The 27,797-nt window shown below is 58.0% G+C and overlaps 2 protein-coding genes across 8 annotated transcripts in view; one reads left to right on the top strand and one right to left on the bottom strand.

Moving 5' to 3' along the window:
* DRD4 (dopamine receptor D4) overlaps window positions 1-272 on the top strand; it is a 2,716-nt gene extending 2,444 nt beyond the window's left edge. The window contains exon 3 of the mRNA XM_019631073.1: window positions 70-272. Coding sequence (XP_019486618.1) covers window positions 70-272 — 203 coding nt within the window. The remainder of the gene's footprint in view (window positions 1-69) is intronic.
* A 3,897-nt stretch (window positions 273-4,169) lies between these two features.
* The window catches only part of DEAF1 (DEAF1 transcription factor), a 26,057-nt gene continuing 2,429 nt past the window's right edge, over window positions 4,170-27,797 (bottom strand). The window contains exons 2-13 of one of the 7 annotated variants that reach the window (XR_002122609.1): window positions 27,344-27,441; window positions 25,297-25,426; window positions 24,863-25,009; window positions 24,594-24,733; window positions 24,092-24,157; window positions 20,954-21,080; window positions 19,698-19,826; window positions 18,993-19,121; window positions 16,731-16,978; window positions 8,871-10,180; window positions 8,416-8,517; window positions 8,225-8,313 (exon numbers count right to left, since the gene is read on the bottom strand). Coding sequence is in view for 2 of the 7 variants with exons in the window: in XM_019631111.1 (XP_019486656.1) it covers window positions 4,488-4,592; window positions 8,224-8,313; window positions 16,731-16,978; window positions 18,993-19,121; window positions 19,698-19,826; window positions 20,954-21,080; window positions 24,092-24,157; window positions 24,594-24,733; window positions 24,863-25,009; window positions 25,297-25,426; window positions 27,344-27,441 (1,409 nt within the window). In the remaining 5 variants the exon portion in view is untranslated. Of the gene's footprint in view, window positions 4,593-8,223; window positions 8,518-8,870; window positions 10,181-16,730; window positions 16,979-18,992; window positions 19,122-19,697; window positions 19,827-20,953; window positions 21,081-24,091; window positions 24,158-24,593; window positions 24,734-24,862; window positions 25,010-25,296; window positions 25,427-27,343; window positions 27,442-27,797 lie in introns of those variants that run through there. The other 6 variants (XR_002122607.1, XM_019631111.1, XM_019631112.1 and 3 more) reach the window with 6 other exon arrangements.

Below are 27,797 nucleotides of genomic sequence, written 5' to 3'. Positions count from 1 at the left end.
GGGCGGGGCCGGGGCTGCGGGCGCTGCGGGCGCTGCGGGCGGCCGGCTCACGCCTCCCCTCCGCCCCAGGGGCCTTCCTGGTCTGCTGGACCCCCTTCTTCGTGGTGCACGTCACGCGGGCGCTGTGTCCGGCCTGCGCGGTGCCTCCGCGGCTGGTCAGCGCGGTCACGTGGCTGGGCTACGTCAACAGCGCCCTGAACCCGCTCATCTACACGGCCTTCAACGCGGAGTTCCGCGCGGCCTTCCGCAAGGCCCTGCGCCTCCGCCGCTGAGCAGGCCCCGCTGCACCGTCCGTCTGTCCGCTGAGGCGTCCCCACCTTGGGGGGAGGGGGGCAAGCATCCGCCAAGGGGAGGGGGCGCTTTTGTAATAAAACGAATTCCTTCCTAAAAACAGGAGGGTGGCGAGGAGGAGTCTGTCCCCACAGGGAGCCCAGGCCCCCACTGACCCTCGCCGGCCAGTTAACTCCTTCCTTCCGACAGAACAGACCCCACAAAGCCTCTCCTGGCTCAGGGTGGCGTGGGGGGCACCGGCACTGCTCCTGGGGTGCGGTGGGGAGTGTTGGGTTTGACTCCGGGGAGCTGGGAGCTCCACCCAAGGGCTCTGCAGGTTGGGGCTGCCCTGGGGCTCCCACAGTGTACTGACATCCCCCCTCCGACAGGCCCACTTCCCACACTGCGCACCAGCTGCAGCCCCCAGCCCCTGACCCAGCGTCTGGGCCACCACAGTGGGCCAGGCAGCAGCCCCTGCTTCTCCAAGGACCAGCCAAGGTGGCCTGCCCCATTGTCTCTGCAAAACACAGCCGAGCTGGCCCGGCCCACCCTTTTGGCCGCTGCCTCTTCAGAGCACAGATCTCTGCCAGCCCCTGACCAGATGCCCAACCCCCAAGGAGAAGGGCCTGGGAAGCTGAGCCGGCCATCCCGGCCCCAGGCAGCCTCCCTCCTCCCTGGAGAGCACTCTGCAGTGAGCCCACAGGGCGCTCAGCCATCCTCTGCCCAGTTGCCAGGTCCAGGGCGCTGGAGGAGGGAGGGGCGGAGGACTCAAGGCCTGACAGAGCCACCCAAGCTGCTCCTCTGCTCAGCCTCCCCCCCAACAAGGAAGCCCAACCTGGACTCATGTCTGCTCTCCCAGTCTAGGAGGCTGTGTCCAATAACGTGAGAAATTAAGGCTGAGAGGTCCACAGCATCAGGCAGTCAGGAGTCAAAATGCCACCTGCCCCTCTGGTGCCCTCACTCTCTGAGAGGTTTCCCTGATCCCCACCCCCACCCGCTTGGAGCTTGCCCACGGCCACCTTGTCCCCGTCTGAATAATGAGGGTTCACGTCTGTCTCCTGCGGGACTGGGGGCTGACGAGGGGCACCATATCTGTGCCCACACAGGGTCTGACAGGCAGTGGGGGTCGGGGAGGGGCACCTGGGAAGGATCCCAGCTCTGTGGGTGCTTGACCTTCGGGCACTTTGCCCGTGAGGTGTGAGGACAGCTGCAGCAAACACTGGGTCTCCCCCACCTCAGGGAGTAGCCCCAATACTTGAGAAGGGCCCCAGATGGCACAGCTGAGCCCTGCTGGCTGTCTCAGGCACAGGCACCTGCCCCGGGCCTGGCCATGGTCCCCTGGGAACCTCAGACTTGAAGATTGGGGGTGGAAGCGTCCACTGGGGCTGTCAGCCTGCTGGCAGGGTTGGAGTGAGGGACCCTCCTGGACGCTGGCTGCTGGCCCCACTGCCCGGCTCTGCTCCCCTCAGCTCCATACCAGCCCACAACCTGCTGGCACCTGACAGGCCACACGCGCCTGTGGGGCCTCCATGGCCCAGCACAGAGCAGGCCCCACATATGCCTACTTCAGGCGAGCAGAGCTGGGTTTGCCGCTGCAAACCAAGGGGACCTCATCCAGCCACACTTGCCACCTGCAGACACCTGGGGCTCTGCACTCCCCACCCAGGCTCTGTATGAACCGAGGCCATGTCCCCATCTCCCGTACGTGGGGACAGGGCTGACCATGCTCCTCGTCAGGGCCAGGCCTGCGAGCTGCAACTCCCCTCGGGGGCTGAGCTACGGATGGGCTGGGACCTGCTGGTGGCCCCACACCATCCCACCAGCCCTGTGGGCAGATACAGAGGGGGATGAAGTGGCCACAGGGACCAGGTGGCCACGGAGGACCAGGTGCAGATCTGCAGAGAGCCCAGCTGACCAGGAGGCGCCTCACTGGCCCACCTTGCTCGCTGGGCCCACCCATGCCACGGGCAACCCCAGCCTGCAGCTCTCTGGGCGAGAGGGCCTTTGGTGCCCAAAGGGTCCGTGGCTGGCCCTCGAAGGGCCGGTGCTTTGCACCAGTTGACAGAAGCTGGCCCCTTGCCTGTCCCCCAGGCTATGTCTGCTAGGCGATGCCATCAGAAGCGTTGACACAGAGCCTTGCCTGCAGACAAACCCCCAGCGCCCCAGAGAGCAAGTTCCAGAAGCCACCCAACAGCCTGGCTACGTAGACACAGCTATAGGGGCCCAGAGATGGTACTTTGAAAAACTGCCCCCAAAGTGTGTAGTCTTGAGGTTTCTATTGTAAAGAAAAGGTGGAAGAGTAAGCTGCCCCCAATTCAGGAGCGCCCCCTAACCCCCAGGGATGGCCGCCATCCTGCAGTGCCTGGTCTACACAAGGGGTGGGTGCTGGGCGGAGCTGCCCGCCAGAGTGGGCACCTGGAGCCCCGTCCCTGCTGGCTGCATGCCAACATGCACTTGCGTCTTTAGCATTCTCAGGTTTGGGGGATTCCTTCTTGGGGTGCAGGCCCCTTGGCCAGGCACCTCCTGCTGAGGCTCACATGGCTTTCCATTGAGCAGACCTCGTGAGGCCCCGTGCACTCTGCAGACTAAAGAACCCACTCACCATGCACCTCTGAGGAGGGGGCCCGGTGCGGACAGCCGTGGGTGCCCGCTGGGGCCAGGTTCTAGACCCCGCCGGGCTACCCATGTTCTCTGCCCAGGCTTCTCCAGCCTTTGGCCCCCAGAGGTGATGATGGAGGCAGGAAGGTGAAATGCCAGGACACAGCCACTTCATCAGCACTTGTTAAAGAGAAACTCAAGCTGGCTTAGTCCAGGGGGCCAAATGCAGCACAGGTAGAGGGCTCCTGGGGAGCAGGGCCCGGGCCCCCATGGCTCAGTCCCAAGCCAGAGTCCCAAACAGCAAGTCTCTAGTGCACGACCGACTCGGAAGAACCGTCTGGAAGCAGAAATCCAAAGGTGCAGGGCTGGAGAATTCTCACGCCCATGGTGGTATGAACGCGACCGACGCGCAGCTCATAGAACCTGCCCCAGAGGCAGTATCAGCAGCAGCCTGTAAACTGGCTCTGACACTTGGTGGCCGCCAGGCTCGGCACTGCAGCCCCACAGGGCGTCTCCCAGCTGTGGGGATCCTCTCCCAGCGCAGGCCGAGCCTCTGAGACCCCTCAGTGCAGAGAGAACAGGCCATGGCTGGCCCAGGATCTCAGGGCCACAAGGGCTATTCTGGAAACCTACAGAAACTTCCAGAATGTGGGGGGACTGCTCCTCGGCACCACTGTTGGTCAGCAGGGTGGGGGAGAGGTCCCGTTTCCAGGGCCAGCCAAGTCTGACACCAAAACGTGGCTGGTGCTGAGTCCCCCAGGTGCCAGCCCCACGCTGGCCCCCTCGGATCCCCTCCACCCGGTTCCTGGTACAGCCGAGCCCGGGCTGTAAGGGGCGCAGCAATGAGGAGATGCCCTGGCACAGGCCACACGACACTGTCAGAGGTGGTGACCTGCCCACTGGCGCTGAAAATCAAGGCCACCTGCCAGCACCACGCGGCTGTGTGGTCAGTGCAGAGAAGCCAGGCAGCCTGGCCTCTGAGTGGTCTAGGGTTCTCAGGTGTGATCTGTGCTAAAGGGACGACGTGAGACCTCTTCTCTGGGGTCACACACAGGCTGTCACCGCCTGGTGGCCACCGAAGAGCAAGTTACTTCAGAGACTGGATGGTGGCTCTGAGGCCTGAGGGACCCATGTACCAGGGGCAATGCCACCCTGGAGCTCCTGTGTCCGCTCCAGCTCCTCAGGTGACAGATGGAGCAGGTGCCTCACCATTCCCCAGGGTCAAAGGTCAACCGCTTCATCAGGAAAACTGAGGCCCACCTCCCGGGCATCTGGGAAGGTAGGGCTGGAACTGCACCAGATGGGGCAAGGGACATGGACTTTATTGAGACACATGTACGTACACGCGTGTTACAGACCACCACACACCTGTGGGTAAGACGGGACGCTCATGATCCAAAAGATAAAAAAGCACCGTGAGAAGGCCCGTCCATTGGCCGCTGCCCCGACCTTCCTCGGGCTTCTGGGCAGCACAAGTTCACCTCCAAGGGCACAGGTCACAAGTCTGTTCCTAACTTGGCCAGCAAGCTCCTTCACTTCTCAGCGTCCCCCAGCAGTCCTCGAGGGGCCCTGGGCCTGCAACAGCCCCGTGGCCCCACAGAGAGGGGACCGGCGAGCTCTCACACGCTGACTTTCTCTATCACGCTCTCGGCGACGTGGACTTCGTCCCCCTGCACAGTGACGGCCGCCGACTGACCACACATGTGCTGGTGGTCCTTCCAGTCCTGCAAGAAGCACACATGCCGTGTCACCAGGAGCCGCCACCTCAGGTCAGAGAAGCCTGCACACGGGCGCGGGGCCTGGGGCGGCAGTGCACCAGGGCTGCAGCTGCTCGAGCGTGTGACCAAACCAGCGGCCAGCCTGCCAAGGCTCGTGTCTGCAGAACCGGCTCAAAAGGCACAGAGCCAGGATGAGCCTTAAGACACCGAGACCTCGAAAGGCATGCACGCTGACGCCTTTATTCCCGGTCAGGGATCTAAACCAGAAAGAACCGGACAAACAGAGAAATGTCTGTAGCTGGTGTGGCTGCCAATGGTGTTATTTATAATTCCAAACATGAAAAAACACGGTGGGAGCCAGCCGCGTCGGCAGGAGCGTCCGGTGCCCGTGGCTCACAGGAGGTGGGAGCAGACCCCAGCTCCTGCCCCACCCCAGGTAGGGCTGGTGCTGCCATCGGCCTGTTCACAGGTGGGAAATGGAGCTGACTGTCCCCATGTCCCCACCATGCCCAGCGGCCTCAGCCTGGACCAGGGTTCTCAAGACGCTTGATGGCCAGGGAAGGACGGCCGCGTCATCAGTCAAGACAGACGTAACCTGGGCCGACGGCGAGGCCAGGGTTTGGCACAAAGTGACGTGACATGCATGAAAAAACATGCACTTGGGAGAACAGACACGTGTGTGCAATGCTCCCGGGGACTTCCTGGACGGCTATATCCCGACGATTACCGCTGTGCTGGCCTATGTTTCCCACATTTTCTGCAATAAGTGTGCCTCGTTTTTATAATAAAAAGGTAAAATTTGAAATTTTATCAAAAGAATAAAATTTTAACTTGAAAATAACCTGGAAACAGACTGTGTAAACCGATACAGCACATGAGACTTCACGTACGAACGCTTGGTCCACAGCGTCTCACACCATCCGTAAAGCTTAACTCAAAATGGGTTAAAAACCTCAATGTAAGAGCTATAAAGTTATAAATGTTTTAAGAACAAAACAGACCTCCTGACCTCGAGCTAGGCAAAAGTCCTGAATTTTGACACCAACTGCATGATCTCCATTAAAAAATTGTTTTGACAAACTGAACTTCATCAAAGTTAAAAATGTTTGGGCCAGCCGAGTGGCGCATTGGTGAAGAGCTGGCTTGGGACGCCAGAGGGCCCCGGTTCGGATCCCACATATGAGGGCCAGTGACACTGCCCTCCACAGCTAAGATGCTGAACAACAGCTCAACCTGGAGCTGGGCTGCTGTGAGTCGCGGGTGTTGACAGGTGGGTTGCCATGGGCTACTGTGTGTAGCCAGCAGCCAGCATGAGCGGCCGTCCAGAGGCCGGCGACTTATCTGCCTCACCCAGGAAGAGCGCAATGATGGTGCCAACTTGGGCCAGTGAAGCAACATCTTCCACAACTAGACTGAAGAACAAAAGGACAGCAACTTGTGTGTTCCCCTTCCCCCAATTCCCCAACACTGTTCCCATCCCCCAATTCCCCAAAAAAAATCTTAAAAAAAAAAAAAAAAGTTAAAAATGTTTGCCCCGCAAACAACACTATTAAGGAAACAGACAAATGAATCACAGACGGGGAGAAAATATTTGCAGATTGCATATCTGATGAAGGATTCTGCCCAGAATATACACAGAACTCTCTATACTCATAAGGAGAGAAACCAGAGCCGGTAGAGTGGCTTAAGAGTGCGAGCTCTGAGTAACAGGGTCGCCGGTTCAATTACCGGCCCGAGATGAGCTGCTGCTGAGCTGCCAACAGGTGGCAGGATGGCTCAGTTAAAAAAAAAAAAGAGGAGGGAGAAACATCCAATTTAAAAATGGGCAAAAGATTTGAGAAGACATTGCCCCCAAAAAGATACACAGCTGCCTAACAGGCAGCCAAAAAAACGTTCAAGGCCCCTGGCAGCGGGAAATGCAAGTTGCGCACAGGGGCGCGGCTATAACCAGAGAGACAGTGACGTGCGGGGCGTGGGGCGGACCTCCAGGCCAGAGCCCCGCCCACTCCGGCGGGGGTGCAAAACGGTGCAGCCGCTCTGGTGGTTTCTTAATAAACATAAACTTACTATGTGGCCTAACAAATCCACCCCTCGCCGAGACAGACAAACACACGTCCACCCTCCTAAACTCGTACGTCAGGTTCACAACAGTCAAATGGTGTGGACAGCCCAGCCGGCCCTCAACGTGGGCCGTCCACACCGCGGACCTGGACAGGCGCTCAGACAGGAGTGGAACCAAGAAACACCGACGGCTCCGATGCCGAGATGCCAGCCGGTTACATGAAACATACAGAAAAGGCGAATCTACAGGAAGTAGCCTCGTGCTCGCCAGAGGCTGGGCCGGGCCTGCGGGGTGTCTTGTGGTGATGCAAGTTCTAAAGCTGAGCTGTGATGTTTGCACAACTTCAGATTCAGGAAGGCACTGACCTGTACCCTCAATGCGGGTGCGTTTTATGGCATGTAAATCACGCTCATCGAGGATGTGTTTCTTTCTCTCTCTCTCTTTCTCACGCCCTCACGCACATTTACAAAGAAAATGAAGTTTTCCACTCAAAACCCCAAACCAGCCCAAGCATAAAAATACAAGCATGATTACTGAGCACGATTCCTGGACACGATTCCCGGCCTATGCAAGTGCTTCCAGGAACACGGGGAGCCCCCAGGAGGCCGCGAGGCCACTCAGCACTGCAGCTTCCTTTCACATCCGGTTCACTGTGGTTCTGGGAACTCACTTGAGGCCAGTTTACATGAGGAAAGCCAGTGCACGTATGTGTCAGCAAACACCCTCAACAGGGAAGCAGGGCCTCTGCCAAGATTAAACCTAGAACTTGACCTGTCCAGCTGGCGAAAAGACGGCCGAGACTGCAGCTCACAGGCGATGGACCAAGCCCTGGAAAACCACCCCAGGGAAAGGCAAACCCAGGGTCTTCCTGCGATGGTTCAAGTTCAGGGAACATGTGCAGCTCATCCCCTCAGATGCCAATGCCGGTGCCCAGCAGTTCCCTCCCAGACCCTACACCGCACAGCCCGGCAGCGCAGACGCCACCATTCAGTCCCAGCTCACTGGTGACACTGCAGGGAAAGCTGCCGTTCCACTTCCTGTCTCCAGCACCCAAGGGGCCCGGTCAGGTCTCGGGGTCCCCCTGGCCGGGCACGCATTCCTTCAGCCACACCCTTGCCTCAGTCCTGTGGTCATCCCATCCCTTCCACCCAAGCCTGTGACCACAGGGTTTCTGTGACAACAGAAAGTGCTCCAGGGGCACCAGGTGGCAGTCCCTGGGCTGGGGGACAGGCCATGGGGCACGGGCAGCGTGGGCCACACCAACCACCAGACTCTCTGTTTGTCCCCCCCAGGTTGTCATCTCCAGTGTGGGGCCGCCCCCTGTCCAGCTCCCCCTTGGCTAGGCTGAGCTAGCAATAGCTACACTGCAAAACGTGCCCTCCCATGTCCTTAGAACCAAAGGCCGACTAACGGAAATGGAGACAGGAGCCCAGTCACCCCAAGGCTCACAACCCAGGAGAAGCATCCAGGGCTGGGTGGCGCCTGCCAAGACGAGGTTGAGGGACAGGGCTCTGGGCAGTGCAGGCCGGTGCAGGCATGGCAGGCGGGCGGGAGTGCGGCGGGCGGGGGCACTACCTTGCGCTGGCAGAAGGTCGAGCAGTAGTTGACTTTGTGGCAGCCGGTGCACTCGCTCATGGCCTCCCGGCCACAGTTGACGCAGGATTGCTGCAAGGGCATAAGAGCTGGTCAGTGTGGGGAGATGCAGGGACCATAGGGCTCTGACGTGTGTCCCGTCCCCGGTGCTGCCCACGTGCCCACTCCTGTCACCTCCAGAGTCAGCTCCTCTATCCAACAAGCTTTGTGGTCACTGACCGGGAGGTGGGATGGGCACCACACCGTTAGCCGTCCTCCAAACTCCAGGGACCTCGTCTGCACCAAGCGCAGAGAACCCAGTGTGGGGACAGGGCTCCCCAGCGTTGGCAGCAGGCGTGGCCCTGGACAGAAGCGGGCTGGGCCCAGTGGCCAGGAGACGCTCCTGGGCTCTCCGCAGCCACAATACAGCCCCGGCCTACCCCACCCTGATTCTGAAATGGACATTCTGGGTACATTCCCCCCTAAGTCACGTGACTGGACTTTTGTTTTTAGTCAACTTAGGGCTGCACAGGGAAGAGGCCTGCCCCTGGCTGCCGAGGTGGCCCGGCTGTCACTCTCCGAGACAGAGACCGGTGCTGCCGACCGCCCCCCAACATTCCCGCACGCATATGCTAACGCAGCAGACTCACAGGGTTCCCGTATGAATTCCTTCTTTGCAAAACACTATTTACTGCGACTGTTTTCCACTCGTAAAGCACCTGCAGCATCCGTGTGCATGCACTTCAGACAACACGGCGGCGCCAGGTGGGTCTGTGGCCCGATGCGCTCTGTCCCTTCTACTTGGAATGACAAACCACTTCAAGGAAAAGCAAACGAAGCCACTGCACAGCTGTCTCCAGGGAGAGCAAGGCGGGTGGGCAGGCAGCCTCCCGCAGATGTTTCGGGGGCAGGCAGCCCAAGACCCTACGGCCTTCCCCACTGGACGCGGTGCCCTTGCCACGGGCACTGCTCTCCACCCCGCTTAATCTCGACGCACCAACGGCACACATGAACGCAGCACTCAGTCACAGCTGTAACGACCTCCCTGACAGTCTCAGCTGCATGACCTGGGTTTTAAATCCCAGACACAAGGTGAAGTGGGCAGCTGGCCCCTGCACTGGCCATGGGCTCGTGACCCCTTTCTGACCCCTGCAACCTTTCCTCTCCTGACTCTGTCCCCCACCTGCCCACTCAGGAAGACAGTGTGGGACGGGTTCTCACACCTCCCACTGAAAGCTTCCAGGACTTGCCTTTCTGACCCCAAACTCTTCCCAGCGTTATAATCAAACAAAAGTACCTGCAACATTTAATGGCATAAGAAGTTTTACGCCCTCCAATGGGATGGGCTCAGGGATGGGGAATTCACTCCCACGCAAGCTGTCATTCATGTCACAGCAAGGCCCTTGGAAGAAAACCACTCAGCACGTCTGACACGCCTGGACCACATGCGCACGCACACCTGGGCCACACACGTGCATATACCTGGGCCACACGCATATGCACACCTGGACCACACACATGCTTGCACCGGCACCCCCAGGTCACCGCAGTCAGCATGTTTCAGGGGTGCACTCTGGGTTCCTTCCTCCCTCATACATGGCTCAAATCCGGGCCTTTGGCACTTCTGAGCCTCCAGCCCCTGTAAAACCCCTGGAGAGGGGACTCTCCAAGCAGTTGACTGTCACTTGAGAGCCCATCATTTCACAAGAACCTGGCGTCCAGGTGCTGTGGTCATCCCAGGCCACGAAGGTCAGACCTTCGTGCTAAAAGGTGAAACACGCAGTGCTGTGTGGCTGACACCCGTCTACACGCACAGCTGTTTACCAGGGTTCCCACAGGAGCATGTCCACGTGTCCGGGCTGCACGGGGCCACTCGGCCTGTGATTCTGAGACGAGGACGGATGCATCTCACCAGGTTACGTGCTCAGCTTTCGATGAAATTGAGAGTGTCACATCGAATCTACAGCCCGAGAGAAAGGACAAACATGCTGTGGCAGTCCCAGCCGATCAAAGGCTCAGGAGGCTGAAACGTGACTGGGCTTTCGCGGGAGGCTCGGTGGCCGGCCCTGCCCGGCTGAACCCTCTCCTAACAGGCTTAGCAGTCGTCTAGCAAACAAGACTTTAAGGATAAAGGGATTTCGTGTTGCATTTGTTTCTTCGAAACACATAAAATTACAATTTTCAGGGGTGGGGACCTTGCCTGCCCAGACACATCAGCGTTCCTGGCTGACCTAAGGGACTCAATGTCAGCACCCTCCTGCCCCCAGCGACGGCCACCGGCCACCCCCAACAGGAATTCATCTTCTGGACCCTCTAAGCATGATGTGAGGCTAAAAGTGGCCGTGAGCTGTGGCTATTCTATGTGGGGACCACACAGGGGATGGTGCACGTCATGTGCCATCTGGTGAAGAGAGCAGTGGACGTTTAGCCTGCAGTCACCCGCCCACGCGAGAATGTGAGCCCAGGGAGCAGTGTCACTGCTTGTAAGCCTCACTCTGTGGCAGAAAGGCCAACAGCGGTCAGCAAAGGAAATGGAAAGCAGAAGTTTCCTCTTTCACTTCCTCAGCAGCATGAAGTTCAGATTCCTGCCCAGCTGGTGCGCCCCCAACCCAAGCGTCCCATGCTGCCCGTCCCTCTGTCCCCAGGGAGGCCCACACGGCATGGCCGTGGGTTGGGGGCCTGCTGGGGACCCACGACTCAGGGACCATCCAAGTAAGGACACACGTTTGTTCTCCGATATCCGCTTCCTCACACAGTTAGAATTAGAAGACACATCAGACACTCCTTCCTTTTTGTCCTCAGGCGTGCCTGGGACAGCTATGTGAAGGCACGCTTTCCTCACCTGAAGGAACCTGCCGGACCAAAGGGCAGCCCAACGGGGCTGGCAGCTACCCACTGCACGGCCTGGCGGCAGGCACGAGGCGGGGTCACCGCTGCTGTTTACATCTCAGGTTCCCTCCCTGCCTGGGGATCAAATGATCCCCAAACCCCTTCTGATTCTGGGGGGAAAATGACAAAAGTCATCAGTACCTGTTCAATAGCTCGCAGAGGACCCGACACACAAAGCATATTCAATAATATCTAGGAATCAATGAGTAACCTCCATTTTCATATTACATTGATTTTTAACCCAATTAAAAACAGGGAAAGGGGCCGGCCAAGTGGCGCGTTGGTTAAGAGCTGGCTTGGGACGCCAGAGGGCCCCAGTTCGGATCCCACATATGAGGGCCAGTGACACTGCCCTCCACAGCTAAGGTGCTGAACAACAGCTCAACCTGGAGCTGGGCTGCTGTGGGTCACTGGTGACGGCATAGCCAGCAGCCAGCGTGAGCAGCCAGCAACCGCAGTGAGCGGCTGTCCAGAAGCCGGCGACTGATCTGCCTCGCCCGGGAAGAGCACAATGATGGTGCCAACTTGGGCCAGTGAAGTGATGTCCTCCACAACTAGACTGAAGAACAAAAGGACAGCAACTTGTCTGCTCCCCTTCCCCGATTCCCCAGCGCTGTTCCCCTCCCCCAATTCCCCAATAAAAATATTTTTAAAAAAACAGGGAAAGGATCTGAAAAGACACTACTCCAAGGAGGGTGCAAAGTGGTCCACAAGCAGGTGACAAGGAGCCCAGCGCCTGGAGTCATCGAGGAAACGCAAGGCCAAGCCGCGCCACAGCCCCTTGGTCAGCAGGACAGCTGGGACCAGAAAACCAGGCGACCACAGGAGCAGATGAGGCCGTGAGAACCTGGAAGCCACATACAAGGCTATGGAAACAGCCTGGCGGTTCCTCTGCCCAAGAGAAGTGAAAACAGGTATGCACACAAACAGCCGTACACACGCGTCCAGAGCAGCCAGAGCAGAAACAGCCCAGTGTCCACCAACTGCTGAATGGAAAAGCCACCGTGGCCCATCCACACACGGGAGCGTCACTTGGCCGTGAAGGGGGCATGGTCCTCGCTATGATGTGGATCCACACTGAACATACAGTGCTCAGTGAGACACCAGATGCACAGGCCACCGGGTGAGGTCACACATACATGAAACGCCCAGAACAGGTGCGTCCGCAGACAGGGCAGTGGGCGGCGGGCAGGACCAGGGAGGCCAGGAGCAAGGCTCACGGGTCACTTTTGGGGGATGAGGATGAAACGTTCCGGAATTAGACAAGGGTGATGGGTGCTCAGGTGTGACTTATGGTGTGTAAATTACATCTCAATAAAGAAGAGATGTCCGTGTGCTTTCCTTTTGCACATTAGGGCTACGACCAGAAACGTGGAAATGCGAATTTGCAGTAACAACCAATATGCTGTTTATAATGACAAAAGCCACAGGCAAGGCCAGCCAGTGGTGTGTTGGTTAGGAGTTGGCTTGGGAAAACAGCTCTGAGCAGCAGGGCCCCGGTTCAGATCCCGCATGAGGGCCAGTAACACTGTATCCTCTAAAGCTAAGATGGTGAACAACAGCTCGACCTGGAGCTGGGCTGCCGTGAGTCGCTGGTGACGGTGTAGCAGTGGGGCTGCAGTGGGCTGCCGTGAGCTACTATGTGTGGCTGGCAGCCGGCATGAGTGGCCGGCAGCAGGCATGCGCTTTCGTGAGCCGCCCTGAGCAGCCATCCAGAGGCTGGCGACCAATCTGCCTCAGCCAGGAGGAGCGCAATGATAATACCAACATGGGCCAGTGAAGCGACATCCTCCACAACTAGACTGAAGAACAAAATGACAGCAACTTGTCTGTTCCCCTCCCCCAATTCCACCAATAAAATCTTAAAAAAAAACCCCACAGGCAATTAAGTAATTCAAAATCAGGAGCAAAACGATACTTAGAAACATCAAATACGCAGAAATGAAGTCATAGAACATCAGTTACCCAGCAGCACACTTGCCATGTGTCATTCAGGAGCGGAAAGGAGACCGCAGGGCTAGCGGCTGGGTGCATGAGAGCCGCCTGTGCAGGGCGGACCCTCCCAGCCACGACTGCATGTGACACAAACTTGTCGGCTCAAAAGCAACTGAAAGCAGGTCAGAACTGGAGAGGACCTGGCCCTGAAAGGAAGGGTCTGCAGGACACAGAGGGCGTGAGTGGCTTTTCCACGAGGCCCCCAGCCCACACAGCATGGGGGCTGAAGCCCCTGCAGGAGCCTAGGGGGACAGCAGGCACCTCGGCCCCAAGCCCAGGAAAGCCACACCGCCCACATGCAGGACGGAGGGTGGGTCAGACAGAGGAACGTGACACAGACCCACCTAACAAAGTGTCAGAAAGACCAGCCAGGAACTCAAGGGCTCCCCAGAACCAACCCGATCCTTTCCAAGGGAGGTGACAGAATCCAACAGTGTCCAACCAGGAATAAACCCAAATGTCCAGCAAACCACCAGAAGTTACTAGACACGTGAAGAAAGGAAACTCGTATCCATGGTCAAGGGGAGAAGCGGCCAAGGTGAGCTGGGTGCTGGGATCAGCTAAGACTCCAGGAGCCACCATGAAAGCATTCAGTGAGCTGAAGGGAAAGAGGGTGATCCCATGGGGCAGTGGGGACGAAAGCAAAGGAAGCCACACAGAGACATGGGTCGGTGCTGGGCCAGCGCCTCCCAGCAGTGACAGACCATCACCGGGACCTCCCTGAGGACCCAGCATCCTACAGCAGACGCAGGCCTTCTCACAGAGGGGCCAACACAGTTCCCAACACCGGCCCCGCCACACGGTGTCAAGAACACGTCCGGAATCTTCCCCGCAAACGTCTCAGCCACAAAAGTTTGCACCACATAACTAACTGGCCGGAAGGCAATTTTGCCATAAAAAAGCATCAAACTACTGGTTCACAGTTTGTTTTCTGTGTGTGCGTCTGGTTTCATTTCTCCACTGATGAGTCAGCTGCCGTTGGCTTGCTTCAGGTGTGGGGGCCGCTGGTCGGTTTGGTTTCGTTTCTCCGTTTTCACGTTACACATAAGTCTCAGTCTCACAGCGGTCTGCACATGGCTGGGCAGCTGCGCTGCTGCCGGTGGTTTCATAGAGGCTGCGTTCTTCCAGGGATGGTGACAGCACCTGTCCTGGGCTCTCACACTGAAACCCGTGACATCACGAGGGGAAGGAGGCCGAGGGCCTCTACGAAGGCGCAGAGCTGAACACACACGATTCGGGTAAATAATTATAGATTTTTTTTTTGTCCTCATGCTTTTTCCTTTCTATAAAATTCAGCACTTAGGAAAAACTAGTTTAGAATTACATTTTTATGTATTTTTAAATTATCTCTTTCTTCAATAGCAAAAGCAACGGTTTTCTTCCTTGAAAACAAATTAATTGCTATGGTGTCAGGTGGGTACTGGACTTGTCGGGGTCACCTAGTAAGTTACATAAATGTCTTGTCACTAACATCATAGTGCACGTCAGCTGTAACTGAAACATAAAAAAAAATTTTAGGGCCGGCTGAGCGGCTTGTTGGTTAAGAGCTGGCTTGGGACGCCAGATCTGAGCAGCAAGGCTGCTGGTTAGGATCCCACATGAGGGCCAGTAGCGCCCTCTACAGATAAGATGGTGAACAACAGCTCAACCTGGAGCTGGGCTGTCGTGAGTCGCAGGCGACAGCGTAGGCTGCAGTGGGCTGCTGTGACCTACTGTGTGTGTCCAGGCAGCCGGCGTGAGCTGCCAAGAGCCGCCGTGAGTGGCCGTCCAGCGGCCAGCAAGCAACTGCCTCCACCAGGAAAAGTGCAATGATGGTGCCAACATGGGCCAGTGAAGAGACATCCTCCACAACTAGACAGAAGAACAAAAGGACAGCAACTTGTCTGTTCCCCTTCCCTGATGCCCCAATGCTGTTCCCCTCCCCCAATTCCCCAATAAAACATTTTTTTAAAAAGATTTTTTTGGGCCGGCTGAGTGGCGCATTGGTTAGGAGCTGGCTTGGGACGCCAGAGGGCCCCGGTTCAGATCCCACATATAAGGGCCAGTGACACTGCCCTCTGCAGCTAAGATGCTGAACAACAGCTCGACCTGGGGCTGGGCTGCCGTGAGTCGCCGGCGACGGCGTAGGCTGCAGCACCTGCTGCAGTGGGTTGCCATGAGCTACTGTGTGTAGCCAGCAGCTGGCGTGAGCGGCCAGCAGACGCTGTGAGTGGCCGCCCAGAGGCCGATGACTGATCTGCCTCGCCCGGGAAGAGCGCAGTGATGGTGCCATCTTGGGCCAGTGAAGCAACATCCTCCACAACTAGACCGAAGAACAAAACGATAGCAACTTGTCTGTTCCCTTTCCCAGATTCCCCAGCGCTGTTCCCCTCCCCTAACTCCACCCCCCCAAAAAAATCTTAAAAAAAAAAAAAATTTTTTAAGAACACAATTATTCACATATTAAGAAATCACTTTGAGGGGCCGGCTGAGTGGTGCGATGGTTAAGAACTGGCTTGGGATGCCAGTGGGCCCCGGTTCGGATCCCACATATGAGGGCCAGTGACACTGCCCTCTGCAGCTAAGATGGTGAACGGCAGCTCAACCTGGGGCTGGGCTGCCGTGGGTCGCCAAAGACGGCATAGGCTGCAGCCCCTGAGGCAGTGGGTTGCCATGGGCTACTGTGTGTAGCCAGCAGCCAGCGTGAGCGGCCAGCAGCCACAGTGAGCGGCCGTCCAGAAGCCGGCGACTGATCTGCCTCGCCCGGGAAGAGCACAATGATGGTGCCAGCTTGGGCCAGTGAAACAACGTCCTCCACAACTAGACTGAAGAACAAAACGATAGCAACTTGTCTGTTCCCCTTCCCCCGATTCCCCAGAACTGTTGACCTCCCCTAATTTCCCAATAACATCTTAAAAAAAAAAATACACCGGCATTCCATGCTCCCTGACCTCCCTCCCATTCAGGAAACCTTCCTGGAGGAAGCCGGCAGCGCCCCCCACCCCTGTAATTCACAGCATCTCCCACGCTGGGTGTGAGCCGAAAAGCAGCCGATGGCCACGGCCCGCTGCCCACCTCACTAGGTCTCTGGTGACCTGTCTCTGGCAGGGCGGTATTGCCACCACCTGTGCTTAGGGTCTTGGCCCAAAACAACGACTGTGCAGCAAACAGAAGCCAAACGGCTGAGTGGCTTTTCCCGCTGCAATAACACCCTGGGACACACGGCTTCGTCAACCGTGACGCCACACATGGGACTACTTCTCAAGAATGCAGTGAGACATGACTGGGCCTCAGGGGCTGGGAGACTGTCCCCATGGGGCCCTGAGAGCAGGTGGAGAAAGTGCGGGACAAGGAGGGGGACGGAGGCCGTGCATCTGCCCACAGACACACAGGCTGTTTCTTCAACTTAATAAAATAAGGACACTTGCAGTGTATGATGCTCACCTGGAAGTGTGACAACGTCCATCACAGGCGAGCTCAGAAATGAAGCCTGGCTGGTAAACCTAGTCCCCTTTGAAATAAACTGATCTTATTCATCAAAACCAGAAACCCCTTCCCAGGAGCAGCTGTCCCTTAGCGATGGGAAAAGCTCGTCAGCAGTGGCTTCAGTCCCCTTCCCTGCAACTGCGTCTCTGCCTCGCCCTTACCTCCTTCCGCTCTGCGTCCGCCTGGGCTCGGGCGTGGGCTGCGGCGGCCTCCCGGTAGGAGCTGGCCTGCTTAGCCTGCTCAAACAGCGTCTTCAGCTGCTGCGCCGTGTTCAGCAAGGAGTTGACCATCTCCTCCAGGTACAGCCAGTGCCGCTGTTCCGACATCTCCAGCCCGTTGACCATGATGGGAGAAATGGGTTTGCTGGGGTTGGAGGGCGGGACTGCCAGGGCCGGCAAGGATGTCAACACTGTAATGTGCCAAAGCCAAACATTAACACAGCTCCTGACTTCAAAATGCCCCCACTGGCTTCTCATCCAATCCTGGAGAGCAGGCATTGTCACAGGGCCTCCTTCTGAAACGTTCCCGACATGGGGACGTTCCGTGACTTCAGAGCTCCACAGCCAAAGGCTGGAAGCTGGCTGTCTACAGGTGACACACACAGACCAGCAAAAGGTGCCCGTGCAGGGTGGCCATGAGCCTTCATAGGACCATCGAGAGGACAATGACAGGGTTAGGAAGTGGCTCCAGATTAACTCACACACAAACAGTAAACCAGATGTGCGAACTGGGGGTTTGGGGTGGGCTCGGGGTCACACGCCGTGACAGACAGGCACTAGGCTTGCGGTGCTGAGCTGTAACCGCAGACACGCACACCTGAAACCTATGGACTCTTAAGCAGCGTCCCCTCCGTTAAAAAATTAAGGGCCAGCCGAGTGGCGTGTTGGTGTGAGCTGCCAAGAGCCGCTGTGAGCGGCTCTCCAGAGGCCGGCGACCAATCTGTCTCATTCAGGAAGAGCACAATGATAATACCAACATGGGCCAGTGAAGCGACGTCCTCCACAACTAGACTGAAGAACAAAAGGACAGCAACTTGTCTGTTCCCCTTCCCCGATTCCCCAATGCTGTTCCCCTCCCCCAATTCCCCAATAAAATCTTTAACAAAAACAAAAAAAGTTAAGTATAGAAAGGCGAGAGGGTGCCTCAAGTCACATGTCTGCTGGTGCAGAAAGTCCCCCAGGCGTGTGAGATCACCTGATCACTGACAACAGGACTGAGGCCTCTCGTCTTTTTGGAGAAGAAAGTCACAAATACAGAAAGAGAGGAAGGTTGAATGGCCCCTGTGACTTCGGATAGGACCAGCGGCCCAGCACACACCTGGGGGCAGACACGCCCAGAGCCTGTGCGCCCAGGCTGTGCGCTGCTGGGCGTTCCACACGCAGCCAGGAAGAAACCCTGCTTCCAGCGCTGGCGGCTTCTGGTACAAAGCCCCACCATGGCCTGTGTCAAGCTGCCAACGTGAGGTCAGTACGTGGGCTGGCACGAGACGCACGCAGGCAGCGCTCCAGCTGCGACCAGAGCCAGCCCTCAGCGCTGCAACACTGGCTCCACTGAAAGGATCTGGGCTCCCCAGGAACCAGACGCGAGCCTCCAACGCCTCGTTGTGCCAGAAAGCAGGGATGTGCTCCAAGGATGATGGGCCAAATCCGGGGCAGTAACAGGTTACGGCCCAGAGAATGAAACAGGACCCCACAGGCCACACCGAGCTGAGCCAGTAAATGAGCAAGCGGGACGCAGGACGAGCAGCTGTGGCTGATCGTCTGCATGGGGAGGTCACCCTGTCACCCAGGCCCAGCGGGCTCTCCAGGACGCAGCCTGGCCCCAGCGCTCACCTGGGCGGGGAGCTGCCGGAGGCATGGTGAGGGAAGGGGCAGACGTGCGGGAGCCTCGAGGATGGAGAGTTTAAATGGGCAAAAGCAAGCGAAATGAGGTCGTGACCTCCTGAAGCTGTGAATACGGTTCAATCTGCCCCGTGGTCTGTGACGTGAGACACAGGACACAGATGTCCACACCTGGGGCTACAAGGCTCCCTTTAAGAGGCTGCAGTGACACAGAAGTGTGTCCAGAACGCAAAACGAGAAGCCAAAGGGCAACGCAGGTGCAGTGGGACGTCCTTATGTCGCCACCTTCACCAGAGCTCAGAGGGATGGAGGCCCTGCCCGGGGACATGTGTCCTCACAGCGAGGACAGACCCGCTGCCTCCCTCCTGAGGGCCGGCAGGGCTTCAGGCTCTGTGGGACATGGTCTCCGTGTGTGTAAGCAGCCTGCCACGTGGCAGGGGCAGCTGTACACAACATACAAGTGACCTTGCACGTGTCCCTGTCAGACCGACGGTGGCACAGCCCTGATCCAGGGCTACGTACTTCACGCAGCACAGTCCAAGGACAGACACTGGCACACGCACCCAACGCTTCCAAACTCACCGATTTTGGGATGAGCTGTTGGCAGTGCAGCTTCTGGGAACGGTGCAACCTGGCAGCTGTCCTGGTACCCAGGGAAGTGGGGCTCTGTGGGGCCTACCCTGCACGGAGGCTGCACGCTGGCTTCTTGCACTGTCATGGGAAAAGGGCAGGATAGCCTCGTGACCCCGCCATAGGCTGCATGGACCTTAAACCTCAAACTGTCCACAGCTGTGCCCTCAGGGCAGCTCCCACCACGTGGAGACAGGTGGGCCTGAACTGTGGCGGCGACAGTTCTTGGGACACATGGGGTGGAATAAACACGGCACAAACATGAGTTCCCACAGCCTTTCCGCTTTCCTAACGTGGTGGCTAGAATATTCACAATTACACGCCATGGGCACACGTGGTCTAGAGCGGAGTCACCAGACGGTGTTTCCTAGCTTCTCAGGTGATGGGGGCTGTGACAGGTGATGGGGCTGTGACAGGTGATGGGGGCTGTGACAGGTGATGGGGCTGTGACAGGTGATGGGGCTGTGACAGGTGATGGGGGCTGTCACAGCCGATCACCCCACTCCCACACCTCCCACCTGCCTGGTGCCCACCTAGCTCTCTACCAATGAGACCCCCCCTGCTGGAGGCCCCTCCAGGTGCCAGGCCGCCTACGAACCCCTACCAGCAGGGGTGAGGTGGGGCGTGTGCATGTCAGGTGCTGCCCGGACTACTCGCCTGTGGCTCCTGCGAAGACGTCACCCTGGGCGGGGCTTTCTGAGATGACGGCAGTGGCCTCCACCGTGGACGCCCGGTCAAAGGTCAGTGCGCCAGAGGTAGTGATCTGTCCTGAGGGGGTCACAGTAACTGGAAAAGCAGAAGTGCTTTTTACCGCATGGCGGGGCCCCGGCAGCCAGCCAGGCAGCACAGATCTCAGGAAGGCTCAGGGGCCCAGGCATGGATGCAGCACATGCCGCCCACACACAATCCAGTCACCTCTGCAAGGACATGGAAGAAGCCATGACCCTGGGCGCCTGTGGGGACACAGCCAGGGGCTCGGCAGAGGTAGCTACCTTTCCACCCCACATGGTTTGCACTGTTTGAATTTTGAACATGGGAATGTACGGCCCAGATGGAAAACAGAAACAATATTTAAAACAGTTCAAAACTATTGGGCTGTAGGAAAAGACACGACGCATTTTTGCAACGAAAAACAGAAAAAATACATCATGACTTTTCCGACAACCCAATATTTTATCGTTTGAATGAAGAACAAGATTTTCATCAAAGCTTAAGATAAGAACAGTGGTATCCCCACAGCACCGCTGCCCCACGTCCTCTGGGCTGGCCGTACCCAGGATGCCGTGTGTTGGCTGAGCCCTGTCCAGGTGGTTCTGCGTGTAGCCCCTGGATAGCCAGAGTGCTGGCTGAGGGCGGCTTCAGAGACGTTCCCCGTGATCAAGCATCAGGTTCCTTCCAGTCTCTGCAAATCCCCCAGCAACCATTTCTCCTATCGCTGCCTGTCGCATCTCTAAAGCTTTTCCATCCATTCTGTGGTTTCAAAAGGAAGCCAGCTTTTCCCTCCCTTCTTGTCCCTGTTCCTGGACAAACAGCAGGAGCATATCAAAGCTGCCAAAACCAAAAACCAGGAAGGTGTGATGCTGACGCCCCCAGGAGGCCTGGGACGGCACCTCGGCCCTCGGCTACCCTGGGCCATGTCCAGAACGCTTGGGGCTGGTGAGGCACCGGGACGTCAGGAAGCCTCTCTCAAGTGAGCTGTGCGCCAGGCACTGTCCCGGCTCTGGAGAGGGCGGCCCTCCCGCCTGGGGCTGGTCCCTGAGGTGCAGGCCGGGCAGGAAGGGGACACAGGGAGACCTGAGGCCCTGCTGGCCCTGTGACACCTGCCTTACACAGAGGACCCGCAGCAGGTGCACGACACAGTGACACTAAGTGCAGGACAAGAGGAAGGGAAGCCCTGTGCCGCGGGAACTCACAGGTGGTGGCCGCGGTGGCTGGCAGCAGCGTGATGTTCTTGGCGGCTTCCTTCTTCACTGGAGCTGTGGGGAGTTCATTCTCCTTCTTGCGCCGCTTGTAGGGGACAAAGAGCCGGACAGGACCGCTCTGGGGGAAAGGAACAGTGAGGCGGGGGGCAGCCGGCTCCTCTGTGCCTCCCCCTGATTTGGGGACATCTGTCTCCAGACCGGTGAACAGCAGGGTGCCCCCTCACAGCCAGCTGCACTTAGGGCTCCCTCCACCCCTTAAGCCACCGATCCCTCAAAATGACAGGAGGGAACGTCAGAGAGAACACATGAATAACGGCGCTTGAAAACAAGAAAGAGTATCGTCAACTAGTCAAGTGTCTGGGGGTTCCCAGGAGACGAGGCAGATGGGAAGGGAGAGGACACCACCGCCCTAAACCTGGGGACAGTCCAGCAGACGCTCTGTCCCCAGGCACTGGGAAGGAAGAGGCACTGCAGTCACTAAACAAGAAATCCCCCTGGGCCAGTGACAACAGAGGAAATGCTGAACGTAATGGACGAGCTCCCGTGGACAAGGTCCCAGGCCCGATGGCTGCAGGAGAGAGTGTCCCCAAACCCTCAAGGACGACTGTGCCGCTGCGTGTCCCTGAGCTTGATGCGCGACACCGCGAGCCCGTGGACAGGCTCCTGGCGCTCAATCGGCGCCCCCATGAGCTCCGCCAGGCATCCCGCCTCTAGTTCCAGAATTCCCAAGCGGCTCCTGCATGACATCCGTGTCTCTATTGAAATTCCCGTCTGATGAAACACTCGTCATGCCTTCAGCTATGGACTAGGCTGTGTCCCCAGCACTCGCAGGTAGAGGCCCGACCCTGGCGGTGGTGTCTGGAGCAGGAGGTGACAAAGGCCAAGGCTCTGGGGCGGGACAGCGTCCGTCCCTCTGCCTGCTGGCCAGCAACCCCTTCGGCACCCATCTCGCTCAAGGCCTCCAGGGTTGTGAGAAAGTGAACCTGCCCTGCTGTTCTGGCCCCAGCTCAGCCGGAGCTGACCGAGACGTCCCTGCCAGTCCTCCAGCCGTGGCTTTCTGCTGCTCTCTGGATGCAAAGAAGGTCCGTAGAAGCCTCTGCTGCGGCCACTGCCCCCTCCCAGATGGCGCCTCCCCGGGTCTGCTTTCCACTGTACGGTTTGCACAGTTCACACTCCGTTTCTTTGCATGCTTATATTCTTGTTGAAAACTGGACATTTTAGATAACGTGTTATAGCAACTCCCTTCTCTCCCGGCTTCCTGCAGATCTATTTAGTGACTTTGAGCGGTCCCAGCACGGGGGCTCTCCTGTCACCTCCGAAACCTCCACGGCTCTGAGAGCTTCGAAGCTGGGGCTGGGGACAGTGGACTCATCCAGCAGAGGGACAGCATGCAGGGGCCTCCGTGAAGAGGCTGGGTGAGGAGGAGAGCCCCCCACGCGATGCCTGGGGCGCCGCCTGGGAGCTGGGGGACAAGGACCCGTGTTCTGGCCACACCCACCTGGAGTGCAGCTCCCCTCCCCTGAGCAGGGCGGGAAGGGGCAGGTCCTGGCCCAGCCTGTCCAACTGTCACGTGCTGTGCCCCTCGGGCCTTCCGGAGACCTTGCGGTAGTTTTGTAACTCACCAGTTGGGGTTGTTCTTGGGGAGCGGGACCACGGAGCTCTTCACAGCCCCATTCCTGATGTGGAAGCCAAGGTTCTTCCATGTAACAAAGTCCAATTTACCGAATTTTTGTCTCACGGATCCTGCCTTTGGAGTCACATCTAAGAGACCCCAGGCCATAAAGATTTTCCCGAGTTTTCTTCTAAAAAGTTCAGTTGTGTTTTTCACATTTGGAGCTGTGATCCATTCTGAATTCATCTGTGTAAGTGGGAGTCTCGCTGAGGTTCATTCTGTGCCAACAAAGTCCCCCCACCACGTGCTGAAAAGCCCACGCTGAGTCCCCAGAAGCCTCTGGCCTCCCCCGCCAGCCGCACGTGGTGTGACTGCGGTAACGACACAGCAGATGTAAGGTCACGTGCTGCGACTCCTCCAGTTTCAGTCTTCCTTTGCCAAACTGGTTTGGCTACCCTGTTCCTTGCCCTTTCCACATAAATTCCAGAGTCAGCTTGTTTGTCTCCACGAACAATCCTGCTGGGACCTTCAAGCTGTAGGTCAGTCTGGGGAGAAGCAGCGTCTTTACTGGGCTGTCTCCAGCACGTGGACACAGCACATCACTCCGAGTGCCTGGGCCCCGACTCCCGTCAGCAGAGTTCCGTACAAAGGTGCTCCGGGGCTATGAGACTCACCTACGGATGCGACCAGTTCCACCTGCATTCCTCTTCCTGCCCCCTTCACCCCTGCAACATCTCTGCCAATCTCGCCGATTAGTTTTTGCAAATGAACTTAATTATTGTACTTTCACAAAAGTATCCCCCGGTTTCTCCACTAGAATCACATTCAGTTACCCGTGAACCAGACAGTTTTAGAATACTCAGTTTTCCACTCAAGAACCTGGCATGTCTCTCCCATTAAATTTTCTTCCATAGCTTCTCATACCGAACCAAATGAGCAATCAAAATAAAATAAGGAACTCTCGTTAAGCAGGTTTTCACTTTAACATTTCAGAATAACAGTCAACACCGAGGAGGCTGAAACAAAGCTGGCGTGTTCACACATTCCACGTGACTGTCCCACTCCTGAATCTGTATTAAAACCCACGGAAATAGTCATTCTTTCCACAACAGTTCAGGGTCTGGGAAAAGGAGACACTGCTCAGGACACAAGCTGTCTGACCAGTACACTCAGGCTAGTTCAAGAACTAACATCAAAACGCAGCGTGAAAGGGCACGTAAACGAGCTGTAATCACAGAAAGGGTTTGGTTTTGGGTTCAGATGGTGACATCACAGGAGCTTCCGGTGATGTAAGGAACTTCAATGTCCTAAACACGGCTCAGGGGCCGACCGGCCACGTCCCCATCGCGGCACCAGCTACCAGTGTGTGAGACACAGAAGATGAGCGAGAGGCTGTGACAAGCCCTGGGAGATCCAAAGGGGTGCCAGGGACACGAGACCAATGAGCCCAGGGGTAAGGACGCGCCTCTGTCCAAGGTGTGTGTGGGGGGGGCCCTGCCGTGCCCTCCAGCACTCACCAACGTCATGTCATCACAGCAGGCAGCACAGGTGCAAGAGGCCGCATGAGGGTTCAAGATCCCGTCCTGCAATTGAAGTGGGGACACATCAGAGGGGTCCTGCGTGTGAGCTGTCAGCGCTGTGAGGTCTCAGCCAGTTTCACTGCTGAGACACATTTGTAAGGACAGAAACATGGTTTCCAGAACCTGCTCTCCACGCTTGCGCCCACCGCCTTCCTCCCAGGCATCGTGTCTTCACCGACTCCCTGGGAGCTAAGCTGCAACAGCGCTGAGCAGCCTGGGCCCTGGACGGTAAGCGGAGGGGCAGGGAAGTCAGCTGTCTGGGAGTCACCTGCAGTCACAGGGGACCCACTGCCTGGCCACCCACTCCTGACAGCGATTGGGGCCAGATCACAGTCATCTTGTTGGAAACGTCAGGAAACAGACAAAGGGTAAGTGACTGACACCCGCTCCTGAGGCCCGGGGCTGGTGCCTCCTGCCGTGATGGGAAGGGAGCAGGTACCTGGATGAGGCACTGCAGCGGCCGCCCCGCGTAGCGGATGCTCCTTTTCCAGTCTTTGCTGCTGGCTCTCCCCGCCATGGCCTCAAACTCCGTGGGGCTGTACCAGTTCTCCCCCTGCTTGATGCAGCGCCCGCGGCCGCCTGGGACGACAGCAATGGCCATCAGCACGCACCGTGGCACCCTGGCCCGCCTCTCCCTCCCTCGCACAGGGGCCCCCCACCGGCTGTCTGGGGCTGCAGAGGCAGCGGTGGCCGCGCCTGGCCGCTCACCGGAGCCCAGCCGGCTCTTGTACAGGGTGCCGCTGATGTTACGGCAGCGCACGGGCAGCTCGCTGTCGTACACGGACGCGTCCCAGTTGTATTTGCTGCCGCCCTTCTCCTGGCCGGGAGCTAGAGGAGTTGGAGGAGACTGAGGACCTTGGCGGAGAGAGCATGGTGACAGTGAGAGACTCCACACACACCCAGACCAACCAGAAAAGTCCAGGGAACTCAGCCTGGCTCTGACAGCAGCTTCTCCAGCTGCTCGGGACCGTCAGACAGGCAGCGCTGCCCTTCCCCTCGGGACAACTCGCTCAGCCTGGAAAAGCCCATTTTCCACATACACTCAGTAACACCCAACGTCCCCAAGTTCCCACAAAGGTAACTGAGCCCCTGCACAGAGAAGTCGACACAGCTCGGGAGCGTGCTGTCCCGGGGGGCGGTACCTGGGGTGAGGGGAGCAGCTGGCGCCTTCAGCCCGGCAGTCTCCACGATGCTGCCGTCCGTGTGCACCACGATCAGCGTGGCCTTTTCCGTGTTCAGGCTGTCCCCGATCTGCAGCGCGGTTCTACCAGACTGCAGGTGAGAACGGGCTGTGAGTCGTCTCAGTGACAGCCATGGGGCACGTCACCCACACAGTGGGACGTGGTCCCACAGCGAGGTTCTTGCTAATTATAACCAACAAGGGGATGCCTGCCATGCCCCATGGGTCTCTTTCAAAGATGACACTAAAAGACTTAAACACACAGCCAAGAACAAGAGGGGACAATGCTAGGTCTGGGTGGCCCTGAGCAAATGCTCCACATCGGTTGTCAAAGTTACAGAACAAACACGTTCTACAAAAACGTGCTGGAAACAGGAGATGCCCCAACATCTACCCGCACAGCTCCTGTAAGACGGTGGGTCTCAAGGGAGGGTTTCCAAGGCCAAGTCTACAGTCACAGCCAGGCCTGGCGCACGACCCCCTTGTCACGCGGGTCCCTTCCAAGGCCCTTCGCTCACAGCCACCAGACACCAGGGCCTCCCAGACCTCTTTACACTGTGTGCACACCTCTCCTCAGCTGGATGCCACCATGACCCGCCTACTTCCTCTGGGCCAGCCCCCCTCACCCTCCCCATCACCGTCCCCCGCTGGGGCTGAGGCCCAGCCCGCTGCCCACCAGGCACCCGCCTGGGCCAGCCATTAGGGCCTCGCTCAGCCAGCCTTGGGTGGGCCAGAGGCCTCCAGGCACCTGCCCAGAGCCAGCATTCTGGGACGGTCGAGCGCTTTCGGGTTGAGGATAAAACCAGCCAGGGCAGAGTGAGATCCTCCTCGCACCCGCAGGTGCCGGCGTTGATCATGGAGCCGAGGGGCCCCGACCACACACACACGCATGTGCACACTCTGGGTCAGTGCCTCAGTCCGGGTGTCTACACTGCACGTGCCGAGCCACTGAGAACGTGCAGCTATTACCTGGAAAAAAACGGTTCTCTGCCCGTTTGAGACTCAAAGCATTTTCCTTACAAGGCAGGAGAGAGCACACAGACACTCAAGACCCCTCCTCAGCTTCCAACACTACCCCAGCAGTTTCTGGATCTCCCCTCGAACCCCAGCAGTTTCTGGGTCTCCCCTCCTCGAAGGCAGATGGGACAGAACCTGCTGCCGCAAAGGAGTGACCAGGTTGGCAGCGCAAAAGCCTCGCAGTGGCTAGTGCCTTGTATGTGTCCTGACACAAGAAATAAACCGAGTTTCTGAAACCTGCCCCGAGTCTGTCTCCACCCTCCACCACTGTGATTACGGGGAGAGTTGTTTGTTGCCATCCCAACGACAATAACTTTGCCAGCGGGCACCTCCCAGGTGTGCCCTCCAGGCTGAAAAGAAACCATAAGGAATAGTTCCGGAAAAGGTCCCAGGAAAATTCCCCTTACTGGAGACTGCCCATCCCCTGGCATCTGCCACTTGCAAACAGGCTGTCCCCCCAAATCACAGAAGGCCTCAACTGTAAAAGATAAACAGGGTGATGCAACAACCACAGAAGGCTCTGGCTTTGGGCACAAACGCTGCTGGGGACGCGACTGGCTGGGCACAGCGTGACTGAGGAGGCACAAGGTCCCTGGTGCACAACGCGGGCGTGTGGCAGGCAGTGGACTGCACAGGATGAGAGCGGAATGCGGGGCCCCAAAGGCACAGACCCGACAAGTGTTTGGAGCTGCAGGACCAAGGGAGGCTGGACCTGGGCAGATGCTGGTAGCTCCCACCCCTGAGCCACTGTATGGCCATCTGGTTAGAAGGGCAGGACCACTGTCCCTGACCACACAGCTGGGAAGGGGTCCCCGCCTGCCCACACTTCACGGGCTGGGTCCACTTCAGCTCTCACTCTCACCGCCAGGGGCATGTCCTTGAAAGCAGCGTGGCAGCTGTGTCCCCCAGCGCCAGGCACCCAGCTCTGGGGAGGCGGGCCACCCTCCTGGGGTCGCAGCGGACGCAGACCTGGGTGCTTGCGGGCAGCTTACCAGAACGTGTCCCGACAGCGAGGCGGCGTTCGCCACCGACGTGGTGAAGACGTTGTCCGCCGAGGCACCCACATTGGCCACCGTCACAGTGGTCACCTCTGCAACACAGGAGCCTGACTCAGCGAGCCATCAGAGGCAAAGGCCTCCCACGGGGACCCACCGCGGGGCTCCCCACGCAGGTGTCTGCACTTCCAACACTTTTACACAAATGCTGAGCCAATACTTCCAGACCAGTCTCATGATCAGGTTCTTCTAGGAGAGGCCACGACCGCCTCCCAGGACAGCCGTTCGCGGCAATGAAAAGCCCCACAAAGAGCACCCCTCGCACCCGCTGGGATGCACCAGGCTCTGCCCAACGCCCTGGCTCTGACCCCTGTTAGGAAGCAGCAGCAGGGGCTCACGGGTCGCACAGCAACGCCACCTACAGGAGCTCCCTCCCACCCCCACACCCCCA

Source organism: Hipposideros armiger, unplaced genomic scaffold (assembly GCF_001890085.2).
Source record: "Hipposideros armiger isolate ML-2016 unplaced genomic scaffold, ASM189008v1 scaffold_983, whole genome shotgun sequence".
In the NCBI taxonomy this organism is placed as follows: domain Eukaryota; kingdom Metazoa; phylum Chordata; class Mammalia; order Chiroptera; family Hipposideridae; genus Hipposideros; species Hipposideros armiger.
The sequence above is the reverse complement of the archived record's forward strand: the minus strand, read 5'-3'. Positions and strand labels throughout refer to the sequence as shown.